A 13,580-nucleotide genomic window follows, 5' to 3' on the forward strand; every position below is an offset into this window, starting at 1 on the left:
GTAATCTGATTCATGTGATAATTATGAGGCATTATTCCTCTCCAACAGATAAAGATTCTGTAAAATAAATATTCATACAGAGTGCATTCTCTGCTTTAATAAGCACTGAGTTTACAATATACTGGGAAGTAGGATGAGGGGTGGCATTGTGGAGCTGGTGCTTTGCCTATAAACTTCTTAGACTTGAGATGGATTGAACTGTTACATAAAGATGCTTTCTTTCTGTTAAAAAAGACAAGACAAATGGTTGGGTGAGGATAAAGAGTTGCAAGAAGCATTAGCCCACTGAAGTTAGGAAGTAAAAACCTTCCAGGAAAAAGATATTTTTGACAAATTGATGGATTGAAATTTACTTACATATAATTACAAACAGCAGCTAAGGAGGAACAGATTATACAAGAAATTGTGGTCTTGAAACAGTGTAGGGGGATTTGTCATAAATAGCTAATGGAAAGTATGTGCTTCCTTTTATCTCACAATAAGTCCTTCCTTCATCTGTTGCAAGGATGAAAAATAACTGGCTAGTCATTGACTTACATACAGAGGATTACAACTTTGGTCTGCTGTCTTTATAATGTTGAAGGAACAAGTTCATGAAGACTATGATTTTTAAATAAGGATCAACTTTTGAATAATCAGAACAATGAAGTATGACTTAATCATATGCAAGTTGAAATAATGTGACATGAAACAACACAACAGAGGAAATCTGCTTATGCAACATGGAGAACTATATCTAAAAATACGAAGCGAGAGTTATGTCATTTATTTAAATCTTAAGAACATCATGATGTTGTGGGCTGAATGGCAAAGAATCTACAGGAAAGAATTCAGTGATAGTTTTGTTGCATTGTAGTCATGACTGCCTTTGAAGCTGTTGAGTTTGTTGCTTCAGTGTTAGGTTAGAAGTGCAGTCATGTTTCTACATTTAATGCGTTAAATAAACCTTTTTTTCTGTTTTCCAGAATCACAGTTGAAAGACAATCCTGCTTTTTCTATGCTGAATGATTCAGATGACGATGTGATTTATGGGTAAGATTATAGAATACCTATAGTGAAGATTTTTGTGTGTGTGTGTTATTTTTGTAATGTTCTTTCCCATATTCATTAAATAATTGAAGGCTTTGTAGGTTGTTAGTGAAAATAAGCTGCCTAGAGAACAGAAACAGCCTTATCCTGGAACAGAAATGCAATGAGAATGTATGTTATTTTGGTTTTTCTTTTTTGGTTTCTCAAAGGGATTGCCATGGCACTGATACAAATAGGTAAGTATTAGGATGCTGGTAGGTCACAGAGTGAAGGCAGCAAGAGATGTGAATGGGAAGGAATTCCTTTCAAGTTGGGAAAGATTACAGGAGTCAGGTGGAGTTAGCAAAGGGTCAGCTCATACAGAAATGCTGCAGAGAAGGATAAAGGCTTGCTCTTCTTAACTGTCCATCACTCTCTGAAATAAAAATAACTAAGTCTAGCAAAACTTCCTGGACTTGCGTGAGTTTGTGTGATACAAAAACTACATTATCACCTAAAAACCCATCCAGGTCATGTCTGCATTTGCTAGACACTAAACATACTCATTACCTGCCCTTGATGTTTTCACCTTTTACCAAGGACGCTGAAGTGGCTCAACAGTGAAGATGGGTTAATACTGCAGAAAGCTGGAGCGATACTCCATCAGGGACTATAGCGATAGGACAAGGAGTAAAATGAGAAAAGGCTAGATTTAGAGTAGATAGAAGGAAGAAATGAATTACTCAGAGAGTGGTGAGGCCCTGGCACAGGTTGCCCAGAGAAGCCGGGGATGCTCCTTCCCTGGAATGGTTTCAGGCCAGGCTGGGTGGGGCTTTGAGCAGCCAGGTCTAGTGGAGGGGGTCCCTGCACAATGGCAAGGGGTTGAAGCTAGGTGGTCCTTAAGGTCCCTTCCAACCCAAACCATTCTCTGATTCTAACTTGAACAAGCTTGTGGTAGAGTAACTAGCATTGTCTGAGATGGCTTGCCTTTGTTTAGCTAGTTAATGGTAGTACCAGCCTGCTTCTGCACTCTAATCCTTGTCAGTAGTGGCTTGTAGTTGCTGGAATAAATCTTACTATATACAAGTCTCTGGAGAGAAGTTATATTTTTCATATATCCAACAAGGAAGCAAAACAAATACAAGCTTTTTACTCGAGTCACAATTTGATGCTTCAGTGTATTTTAGAACTTCTTTGTTTAGCTTAGATTTGATAAAACTTCAGAACATGGTTGGTGATCAGTTAAAAAAAAAATAATCTGTTTCACAGGAGTGACTATGAAGAAATGCCACTTCAGAATGGCCAAGCTATTAGAGCCAAATATAAAGAGGAATCAGACAGTGATTGATTGATTTTTAATGTAGACAGACTTGTTCAGCTGGAACTAAAGCAAAATCACGAAGTTTTCCTAGATGGACCACTTCCTTGGCTTTCCTACAGTCTGCTGTTATCTGAACACCGAATCCCAGGAAGGACATTGTGTTTCTGTTTACAAAGTTAAAACTGAAAAAAAAAAAAAAAAATGCTTGAAAAGGTTGTGGTGGAAACTTAGGAAACCAAAATTCATACACATCTTATGAAATGTCTGACAGCAGGATGTCTATGGACTAAAATCTTTGAGTCTAATTCAATTTCAAGGTGTCATTGATTATATACTGATTTTAAAATTGCTTCTTTGCTGCTTGATTTTTTTTTTCCCCCCTTGGGATTATGTAGAAAATAATGTCTTTAATCTCTTGCATTTTGCTAGCTCCTTTGTATAGTGTCCTCTGCTGTATGAAGTGCCTCTTTTCCCTTTCAATTTTGTACCTAGTCATCGTCAGTTGAACTGGAGGCAGGGAACGATGTGCTTTAGGTTTCTCTCTGTGTCCCCCCCCCCTTTTTTTTTTTTAAGAAATGCAGGAAAACACAAACTTTCCATTCCTTCCAAGAGGTGGTGTAGACTTAAAACCATTCTTTTAACTCATTTAACTGGATTTACTAGGTGTGTTCGAAGTGTGAGATACGTGCAAGTAGTCAAGTCTGATGAGCCAAAATAGTCTGTGGTCCAAAATGATTTGTACAACATAGGTTCCACAACATGCTTTATCACCACAGCAAAACTGTTCTGTTAGTTCTCTTTTGTTTTTGTACAGCCCTTTCAAATGAAAATATTTGGGCAGCAACAAATCTCAGAAGGAAGCCGGTACTTTTTTTTTTGTGATTGTGTGCTGGAGGAGATTGTTACACTTACAAGAAAGAATATGATGTAGAATTTCATAGAGAAGTACAATTTCATATTTCCAAACATTTCATTTTTAGAGGCTTTTTCTACATCAGAATTGTTCATGAAGTTGTATTAATAGGCAGTTATCTGCTTGGCTGCTCACGTGTTGAACTTGTGTAACAGCTTCTGAGCGTGTTCTGTGCATAAACGTCTCTCTCATACCACAGTTGCCACTCCTACTGCTTGAAATTTTTACAAGTACGTTTTATGAGGATCTGTATTCCAGCCTGTGCTGGAACAATTCTATGGGAATTAATTATTCCTAGTACAATGCTGCTGCTTCTCAGTTTAAAAGCTGTTTTTATCCTCCCACGCTACTGTTGGGCTCTGTATTTAGGTGGATGCTATTTGTTTCTAACTACTTCTGTGTTCTCAAGTACTTGACCTGTCTGAAAGTCTTTTTATTTTTCCTTTTTTAAGGGATTCATAACTTCAACTTAACTCTTGCAGAATCTCTCTGCCCTGCTGCTGTAGAAGACAGTAAAAAGTACTGTTAATATGTTAGGCAAAAATGATGCTGGCTTACTCTAGTAAATCATGCTTATGATTGAACTAGTTTAAGCAGAACGGTGCAATGAAGTCCTGCTAGACTTGCTGAATTATACTGGGGGGAAAGTAGATTTGTTCTGCTTTTGTGCAACGGTTTTAGGCCATGGCAGCTGCAATAACCTCCTTGTAGCTGTTCGAGAGCATTAAAGGGAGACCTCACAGGGAGCAATTTGCTTACAGAAGACCAAAGGAACTGCTTCATGTGGATGCATCTTTGCTGTCGTAAAAACAGTTCAGGTTAAATCAGTGATCTGTTAAAGACAAGTGTAGTAAGATTGTGTATGTGTGTCTCTAAGTAATGCAGACCTCTGAGTTCTTTGAGGATATTTGGAATTTCAAACTTACTGTAACAGAGATAACTTATTTGTTAGAAGCCGAAGCACCATTATACAATAATGCTAAAACAAAGAAAATGCTGGGGTGGGAGTAAATGTCTTAATTAATTGGCATCAGTTTAGAACATATAGGAAAACTATTACAGAGGTATGCAAGTTTGTGGGGGTGTTGTCAGTGAACTGTACTAAGCTGTACCTTCAGCATTTATTTTCAGATTTTCTTTTTAACAAGTACAGGGGATGACCTTTTATTCTACAAGAGGCGAGACCATTCTCATTTTATTATTCCCTAGATGATTTTCTTGGTGCGTATGGCTGTTTGCATTTGCAGAGTCAGACTCTGAAGCCAACTAGATACTTTGTATATCCCAAGCCCCTTTGACTTCCATTGAAGTGAGTACAGGAATTAGGTCTTCAAAAATTCAGATTTATGTGATTCTTACGTATTCAAATCTCTTATACTGTTTAATTCTCTTCTGTGCTGTTTTGAATAGAAAAAATACTTGATTTGACAGACGTGCAAAGTATACTGCTTCTTATGACAGTTGGAGTTGGTTGTTACAGTTGAACCTGAAATAGTGTCATGCTGTGTGAATTCATTAACTAAAAACATTTTTCTAATCTAACTGTGAAATAATGATTTCCAAAGCTGTTTTCAGCCCATTTTACTTGCCATTTTGTCTACCTTCACTTTTCTACATGGCTGCATTTGAAATGAAAATAGGAGAGCTGAGATAGGGAAATGTGCACTTCAAATAAGTATCTCACCAAAAATAATTTCCTTGCTAATTTTTTTTAGAGATTATATTTGAGCAATGTTTGCCATACAGAATAGTTGTGTATTTTAGATGTGCTAGAGTGTAAGTAATGGTAAGGTTGGTGGAAGAACTGTCATATCAAATCCAATGCATAGTAAAAAAACAAAAGCAGTAAAGCGGGTAGTTCGGCTAGCAAGAAATTTCGATTTCACACCCCTTATCTGTGAACAATTGGAAAGCAGAGACAGTATTTGAGGAATATTACAAAATTGATTGCCAACAGCTTCTGAATAGGTGGCATAAATTCACTGCAGAGTAATACGTTGTAACCTAGGGGTAAAACAGGAGATCCCGATAAGAAACTAATCTGGCTTTCCTTTAGCTACAGTTAAAGGCATTCAGTATCTCCAGCCCTCCTGGAGCTGTGTAAAATGAGAATATAAAAAAGGCCTCACAGTATATAGAGTTACTGCTCTACAGGAGCTGCTTTCTATTAAATAACTGCAAGACTTCCATGTACATTGTGCTCAAGATGGACTTTTGAGAAAGCAACTATAATTGAGTATGAACCCATTAATGGCAACGGTTTTCTGTAGTATTTGCTTTAAAAATACAGTTGGAATTCCTAGGGCTGGCAAAGAATAGGAAGGAAGCATACAGCTCAGTGCAGTAAGGAAGAGCTAGTCCACCAGACCTGTGGAACTAACATGGGGGAAAAATGGAAAGGGGTTTCCAGCTAGAAAAGGTTTTGATTGGTTCTCTGAGCCAAAACACAACCTTGAACCCATAACCACCTGATTTTTGCCCAGTTTTTCTTTTTTTTTCTTATGCCAGTAATAACCTTTGCATTACTGTAAAATTTTAGAGGTTTGTAAATATGTAAAATTAAGATAAAATATGGAATATTTGTGTACCAAAATGGTATAAAATGTGTAAGATAAATGCTCTGTTTAATGAGAAGCTGTAAATTAAATGCTGCTTTGAAAAAAGTGTGCATGGGGACGTGTTAAATATTCTGTCTAGAAATTGTGTTAATGATAGCAAATTGTCCATTTTGTTGGAAAACTTCACCTTAGTATGGAATATGAAGCAAAACTAGTATTTCAAGCAAAAGTTGAGTACTGAGTTTCTTGGAAGACTTCATGTGCATAAGCATTGTTAAATACTCAGAATAAAATTTTATATCTTTATATTGTATCTTGGTTTTATTTCCCTTCTCGTGAATGCCTACCACTTAAATGCATTTTTCCTTTGTGTATTTTCTTATCCAAGTAACTGGGTTTGAACATATATTAGGATTGAATCTAGGACGTTGTGTCAGCACAGAGTCACCAGAGAATTGGGGTGGGGGGGGGGGTTGTTTTTTTATTGCCTGGGCTTGAAGATGGAAGGACTGCTTGCTACTATCCCTGAGAAATATGCTAGCCAGCTTACGAAGGGGAACTGGAACACTTAAAAATTCCCGAAGGGTTAAGTTTAAACAAGTCACACCAATGGTTATGAATTTCAATAATTTAATGCTAACCAAGAGTACAAAGTGTGAAAGTCAGTGTCTTATTTATATTGGTCTTAAAAAAGAAATCTAGAGAAAGTGTTTACACTGCAGCAGATCACAGATTTAGCACCTTAAAGAGAAGTTCTTGAAGTGTTAAGACAGCGTGGCGACACTGGTACAATACCAAGTACAAACATAAACCATGTAACAGCGTGTTTTCACATTTGAAAAAAGTTACGTAAAAAGTATATTAAAACCAGAAGTTGTTCAGTTGTTCAGTGCATTCACAGTTTGAGCTGAGATGGAATCAAGTGCTGGAGTAGAGAAGAGTTGAAGGATGACCGATTCCAAGGCAATTATATTGCAAGTCCAAAGGCACTGACAATACAGTACATGGTCTTATTCTCCCATCTCACAGTGCAAGTTCCTATAAAGACAAAAAAAAAAGTTTCAGAGACGGGAGAAAGAGTGATTAATATGAAAATGCATGCTCGTGGATGCATATTTGTTTACTTGAAGAATGTCAAGAATGTAGCTTGCACAACCGCTAAGCATTTCATGTATTAGAAGAGTTAGCATCACAGCCACATGAAAAAATGCCAAACTGTACGCTACTACTCCAGAACAATAGCACTCAGAAAACTGACCCAGCCTTGTCTCAAGGGGACTGGCATTACCGCTGCAAGTTGAAGCATCTAACAATTTCACTCCTTACCATCACTGGAGTTGTCCCAGAAGCAAGAGCTCGCTGTATGTAGCCCAGCACCATTCTTTTGCATTATCACACAGGTCACTGTTTGTCAGTAGAGAAGCTTTTATTAGTATACTGCTTTCATCAATTACCACTTAGCTACATTTATGCTTAGCACGGTACATACCTACACAAACATACATGCTTATGAGTAGTTAATAGCCATGGTTCTGGCTAAGCTGATTTTGTTGTTGTTAAGTTCTTATCGGTCTGCTTTACCAGCTTAAACAGAAAACAAAGTTGAGCTCACCGATATACTTGAAGGGTTTCCCCAGCTTCGTGAGTTGGCTTAGAGTTTGTTCCACCACACTTGTTGTCCACTGGTTCACTTTGCTGTGCTGGTAGGCATTGCCACCGATCGCACTTTCTATGGCCTGTTGGTGACAAACAGACAAAGTAAGCCCCGTTGTCACTCTGCGAGGATCCCCTTTATCCAGCTGAACATGGAAACTGAGGATGAGACACTGTACTCATAGAAAATATCCTAAATCCTGTTTGTCCATACAGATTGCTGGAACTGTTTTCAGAAGTTACAGAACTTGCAATTCAGAGTTTGAGCCAGGCACAGAAGGCACAATCATATATTCCTTCCTCTTTTCACTTTGTGATACCTTGATTTTTCCTTTCTAATTCCTATTCCAATGTCCTGGAGCCAGATTTCTGAAAAGGGTCTTGCATTTAAACAGTCCTGAAGAGACTGAAAAAACGCACAGAACGATGGCCCATCCACACACATTCTTCTTTGGAAATTAACTTCAGGTTTTTCAGCAGTGTCATTTTTGGAAAACAAAACCAAATCAAAAAAAAAGACCCATGTAATTGCTGGCTACTAACAGAACAGAAGCCTTTAGCCAAACAGTCCGTTTTACTAATGAGGAGAGTTCCCCTTTCAGGCACAAAAGTACATTAAAGTTTCAGGTTTCTCACTGATACATTTTTTTTCTGCCAGAAATTGTTTAAAAAATAACCACAAAATTATTTCAGATTCAGAAGGGACAGGAACAGGTATTAGAGCACGCCTAGCCAATTTACAGGAAGTCTGACCAAAACAGTTGTTTTGCAACACGTAAAAGGTGCTTGTCTGCTCTACGGGAGGGACTCTAGATGCAAAACCCAAACCTCGCTGGAAAATTTGTAGACAGGAAATTCAGGTTTCTTAGCAACAAGAAGAGTTGTTTCAAACAAACAACTCATTTTGGCGAAAAAGCATCTCAGAAGACCACAATGACATGCATATGCAGACAGTTTGTAAAGAACACAGACTTTATGCTTCGGTAACATGAAATCTGTACAGGTTTTATTTAGCATACATCTCCTAGAGAAGAGCATAGGAAATTATGTTAATCATCTTTTGGGTTTGTAATACGTATCACAACTACAGCTAGGTATCATTTCCACTTAAAGCGTGCACAGTGGTTAAATTAATCAATGATTACCTATACTTCCATAATAACCTACCTCTAACTAGTCACGTGCTAGTCACCAGGTTTTGCTGACTTCTGTTTAGCACACAACACAGCACACTTTCACACCGAAGTGAAAATGTTAAGCTTACCTCTTTAATGATGTTACTGACTTCATCAACGACAAAAGAAGTCTACAAAGAAGCAAAATTGTAAATCATCAGTGAGCACATTCTTCCATTTACACAGTTCAAGCTTTGTAAAGAAAATACACTAGAAGCTTAATTTATGCTTGATAGGTTTATTTAAAGTCAGATGATGCCTAATACATCCTTTTTATGCTCATAACTTAACCATGCTTACCTGAATCCACTCAAGTGAACATTCTTAACCAAAATAATGGAAAGTAACAGAAGTAACATTGGCTGGACTTCTAAGTCAAAGTTTTCAAATTTTAACTGGAGAGTATTTTAAAATAATACTTGTAGCACTTCTATATACATATAAATCCATCTTACAATAAGCATTAATGTCTACGGTTCACTGAACGGGCTGCAGAGAGAACCTCAGTGCGCAGACACGGCTCACAGTTAAATGAATTCCACATCTTCAGGGCACTGATGTGGACAAAGCATCAATTCACAGCTCACGGAAAAGCTGTCACTACAATTTCAGCTGCGATATAAAGAAAATTGCTTCTTGAAAAGAGGGGGAAATCTAGCTTCTGCATTCCCTACCACCTTCAGCATTCTCTCAGGCTTCAGGCAGTAGAGATGAAGCAAGGGGAAGTTGGACAGGGAAGGCCCCAGCATTTTACTGACCTTAGAACTACTACCTGTTTTCCTGCATGGTTAGGATACCTTTCTGTTCTAGTCCCTCAGCTGCTACCATGCCCCGTGTTGGCTCTTGCATGCTGGAAGCGGCACAACCAGGTGGCCAGCCTCCTGCTCTGGTCACAACAGCCCAGGGAGCAGTGACACTGGGCATGGCAGTGTCACAAAGTCTCTGCCACAAAGACCCACTGGGCGCTCACGCGTGCCCAGGCTTTTACTTCTGACTTCTCTTTTTTGACCAAGCTCTCACTTGGAGGTCTCGCAGCTTCTCTAGCTGGCAATCCTGAATAAAAGCATGATTAGGGTGTTCAGGGGTGACACACCTATGAATTCTCAGACCTTGGTCAGATGGTGAACTGTCTAGCCAGTTTCAAAGATGTGCAACTTCAGAAAGATGCAAGCAGTTGGGTGTTCTCCATGACAAAGGCAGCAACATGCCAAAGGAGAAGCACAGGCAACGCCTTTTTAATAACTGTTCAGAGGCACTAACCTGCTAGCACACCTCAACATTTCTAAAAGCTTTCATGTACTGCGTGGCAAACTTGCTTTTATTTTCAGCTTCTTGACTTCGATTTAATAACTCGCATTCATTTTCACACTACTTAATTTCACAGGTGCTTACATGTTAAGGTGCACCACTGTATTTACCCAAATAAGAGCTAGAATTATCATGGTATTGTTTCCCACAGAGCAGAAACTGAGAACATGTTTGAAAAGGGTGTTCCCAGGCAACAAACATGAACTGCAAAGCGATTTTTTCAGTAATCCCGAAGAGGTCTCTAAAGAGAGCTATAAGAATGATGTTTAAATTGTTAATTATCAGTTATTAATGCTATGCATGATACAGGCCAGGCCCATCAGTCAGGACAGGGCTTTTAGCACAGCCTGACCTGACACACCTCCACCTCCAAGACTGCTTTCCTCTCGCCCACCGCAGCCACAGCTGAGGAACAACGCAGCACGGAAAAGGCCCCCCTGCGGGAGCAACCCCCCCCGGGCAGCCACCGGCACGAGCAGCACCCCGCTTTGTCTCAGCCTGTGCCACCTCTACCGGCAGGGCTGGCGCATCCAGCGGCAGCCCAGGCGCTTCGGACCCCTCCTTCCGCACCGGCACCCTGCTGGGCCGCACACCGGGGCAGGGGAGGGCCCGTCCGGAGCCCCCCGGCCCGCCCGGGGCCGTTACCTCGTCCCCCGCCTGGAAGTCGTCCATCGCCCCGCCGCCGCCGCCCGGCCGCCGAGACGCCTGCGCGCTCCGCTCCCCGCCTCCCGGGCCGCGCCCAAGATGGCGCCGTCCCCATAGCGACAGCCCGGTGGCGGCGGCGGCGTTGGGCGCCACCGTGGTGCTGCCCGGCGGGCCGAGGCGCCCAGCGCCGCCCTGGTTTTCATGCAGCTGGTTTACTGGTTGTGTCCTGGGCGCTGCTGGGGAGGTGGGGGAGAGAGGTCCGCCGTGGTTTTGAAAACAAACCTTGAAAGGAAGGGATGAGGTCATCATGTGTGGTCACAAACTGGAATAAAAAACAGGGAAAGACATAAGGAGTCTGTGTGTTCTTTTAGTTCCAAGTCGATATCTCTCTTTCTCTCTCTCTCTCTTTTTTTATTTTTTAACATCCTGGATCAGAATTTGGACAAGGGAATTAAACTTTTTACAGTTTATGGCTTTGTGTATGTGCAATTTTTACACATAGCCCAAATTACCAATGATACGAATTTCTGGGAGGCTGCGTACACGGTGCTGTTGGGGTTCAGAATGGGCCAGATGAAGTGGAGAAATGCTCTGAGGAAAGCAGAAAATAACTTAATGGGTTCATTGCCAAAGGCCTATGCTGAGGCAGGAATAATCAGCCCTGTGAATGAGGCAGGGTGGGGACCGGCTGATTCGGTAGCCCTGCCATGGAGCAGGGTGTAGAGGGGCATATCAGATCTGATTTACCTTGGTCTGACCTATGGAGCTGCTGTTAAAAAAGGAGGTGCTGTGCTGGGAAGTATGGCTCACAGGATGGGGGAAGCATTGTTCCTGTTGTACTCCATGCACTAAGGCATCACAGGGAATACTGTGTATGATTTTTGACCTTGTATTTCAAGAATCATTGGGGTTGGAAAAAACCTCCAAGATCATCTGGTCCAACCACCCCCCTACCACCAATGTTACCCACTAAACCATGTCCCTAAGCACCACGTCCAACCTTTCCTTAAACACCCCCAGGGATGGTGACTCCACCACCTCCCTGGGCAATCCCGTTCCAATGCCTGACTACTTTTTCTAAGAAACGTCTCCTAATTTTCAACCTAATTTTCCACCCAACACCATTGTGAGTTACAGTCTCAGGGCCCTGAGAGCACACAGACGGGCCCCTGCTGCACCAGTACTCCAAGAGTAGCTTAGATAATTATTTCTAACCTACTCTGGTAGATGTAATGGCTCCAGATATAAAGATGGACAGGACAACTGTGACATTCTTCCCCCAAGCCAGCTTTACAAGCCTGTCACTGCAGGTGATTACACTCCCTGATTTATTTGTGGTCTTTCATTTAGTTAAAGTTTAGCCTGAATCATCCATCTATTTTTTGTTGGGCTTAATTCTATGCCCCACTAGCAGTTGCTCTCTCTTTAGCAATACAGTTGAAGAATGCGATTAAGTTTGATGAGCACAGGTGGAAGTATTTGCATATATGGAATGTAATGAGTTTGTAAGATTGAAGGCTGATCGATTCTGCTGTGTGAGTAAAATTGCAGTGCTTTATTTTATGCTAAAAGCAGTATATCTTGTAACACTCAAAACACTAATAAGGGTTTCTGTAGTATATATGCATTTTATCTGGTAGAACTAGTCTGTAGGAAAGGACCTTCCAGATAAATTTCCAGACTTTGAAATAAATGGATAAAACTTTGAAATTCATTACTTGCACTTAGTTCTGTAACAGACTGAACTAGGATATCCCATCCAAATGAAATTTCAACTTTTTATGTGACATCAGGTTTACTACTGGTAGGTAGACTAACTTTCTGCTTTTCACTAGTGCATAACAATGAATTCTTTTGATCTGTCTGCCTTCCTCTGTTTGTCTATGTTAATTACTTTTTTATTCAGAGTTGCAAAATTTGTTTTCAAGAAAGAACCATGTGTGATACGGGTGGTGTTCTCTGTGCGAGTTCTGGGACATTGAGGTTAGTAGTATTTTCACATCTATAGTATCAGAAAAAGAAATTATGTAGAACTCAAAGCCACTTCTCTTCCTGTGTGTGGCTTGAAGACTGAGTATGTTTCGCTGATATCAGTCAACTTTTATATTCTGTTGTGCTGAGTCTCTTTTTGATAGAAAAATGAATAACTTCTCATTGATTGTTAGTTGCTGTTGCTGGGAACAAAACCAGAGACTTTGCAGAAGCTGTTGTAACACTAGAGTTGCTCTTTGATTGCATTTGCTTTTATCTCTTTTGGGGATGCACTTCAGTGCATACTTCAGTCTAATTTTGGTGTCAAAGGAAGGAAAGGGGGTGGAGAACTGCCACCAGTTTTCTTTAAGGAAAGATAAACAAATAGTAAGAGAGCAACTTGTCTCTTAAAAACAGTTTACTTCCACGCATCTTTCTTTGATGGCTGCTGAAAAGGTAAGGATGTTTTTTAACTGTCCTATATGATGTTACATAGGGGAATGCATTTTTATTTACTGAAATGGCGTTGGTTAGACTGCAAATATTTTATGAAAAGACCACAACTGCTACTTAAAACAGTGTCTTTAATGCTTATAATTTTCTTAACTAAGATTAAATTTATTTGATTGTCCTCTACAAAACGTAAAATAGCCATACGTTCCAGTAGCATTTGTGAACATTTTTATTCTGAACCTCCTGAATCTGTGTCCTAGCTACTGATATATTACATCTGTCTTTTGGATTAATGGATAGAGTAATCTAATTACCTCAGGTCAGCAAAGGCTCTGTGAATCTTTAGAAGATTGGTTTATTTGTACTTATTTATTGGTCACTATTTTGCTAATGCTTAAGGATCTGAAAGGAGGGAGAAAGAAGTTCAATATCACATTCATGCAAAATTGCTTTGAGAGAAAGAAGCTTGCTAAGTCAAGCATTTGTAGGCTAAAAACATAAAACACGCTGCTTTTTCCACTTTAACTTGTCCTAGGCCTTCTGATTAACCCCCCGTTACATAATTACATACCATC

The 13,580-nt window shown here is 40.0% G+C and overlaps 3 protein-coding genes across 6 annotated transcripts in view; 2 read left to right on the forward strand and 1 right to left on the reverse strand.

The window, feature by feature from the left end:
- TMEM181 (transmembrane protein 181) overlaps nucleotides 1-6,106 on the forward strand; it is a 32,754-nt gene extending 26,648 nt beyond the window's left edge. For both annotated transcript variants that reach the window (XM_035321132.1, XM_035321133.1), the window contains exons 16-17: nucleotides 966-1,032; nucleotides 2,278-6,106. In XM_035321132.1, coding sequence (XP_035177023.1) covers nucleotides 966-1,032; nucleotides 2,278-2,356 — 146 coding nt within the window. In that variant the 3' untranslated portion in view covers nucleotides 2,357-6,106. The remainder of the gene's footprint in view (nucleotides 1-965; nucleotides 1,033-2,277) is intronic.
- A 307-nt stretch (nucleotides 6,107-6,413) lies between these two features.
- DYNLT1 (dynein light chain Tctex-type 1) lies at nucleotides 6,414-10,724 on the reverse strand. Its single transcript, XM_035321134.1, has 5 exons — nucleotides 10,582-10,724; nucleotides 8,718-8,759; nucleotides 7,413-7,536; nucleotides 7,127-7,204; nucleotides 6,414-6,838 (listed from the first exon to the last, which is right to left on the reverse strand). Exons 1-5 carry the CDS (start codon nucleotides 10,606-10,608, stop codon nucleotides 6,768-6,770), a joined length of 342 nt encoding a protein of 113 aa, XP_035177025.1. The 5' UTR covers nucleotides 10,609-10,724; the 3' UTR covers nucleotides 6,414-6,767.
- A 1,383-nt stretch (nucleotides 10,725-12,107) lies between these two features.
- The window catches only part of SYTL3 (synaptotagmin like 3), a 34,558-nt gene continuing 33,085 nt past the window's right edge, over nucleotides 12,108-13,580 (forward strand). Inside the window, exons 1-2 of one of the 3 annotated variants that reach the window (XM_035321892.1) lie at nucleotides 12,108-12,385; nucleotides 12,488-12,564. The gene's annotated coding sequence lies outside the window, so the exon portion shown is untranslated. Of the gene's footprint in view, nucleotides 12,386-12,487; nucleotides 12,565-12,732; nucleotides 13,009-13,580 lie in introns of those variants that run through there. The other 2 variants (XM_035321893.1, XM_035321894.1) reach the window with 2 other exon arrangements.

This window comes from Oxyura jamaicensis, chromosome 3 (assembly GCF_011077185.1).
Source record: "Oxyura jamaicensis isolate SHBP4307 breed ruddy duck chromosome 3, BPBGC_Ojam_1.0, whole genome shotgun sequence".
NCBI lineage: Eukaryota > Metazoa > Chordata > Aves > Anseriformes > Anatidae > Oxyura > Oxyura jamaicensis.

Excerpts from the sequence above, each read along its gene's own strand:
- DYNLT1 (XM_035321134.1), bottom strand. The coding sequence starts at position 10,608 with ATGGACGACTTCCAGGCGGGGGACGAG. Across the intron at positions 8,760-10,581 it reads ACTTCCAGGCGGGGGACGAG|ACTTCTTTTGTCGTTGATGA; the intron begins GTAACGGCCCCG and ends GCTTCTTTGTAG. Across the intron at positions 7,537-8,717 it reads TCAGTAACATCATTAAAGAG|GCCATAGAAAGTGCGATCGG; the intron begins GTAAGCTTAACA and ends TGTCACCAACAG.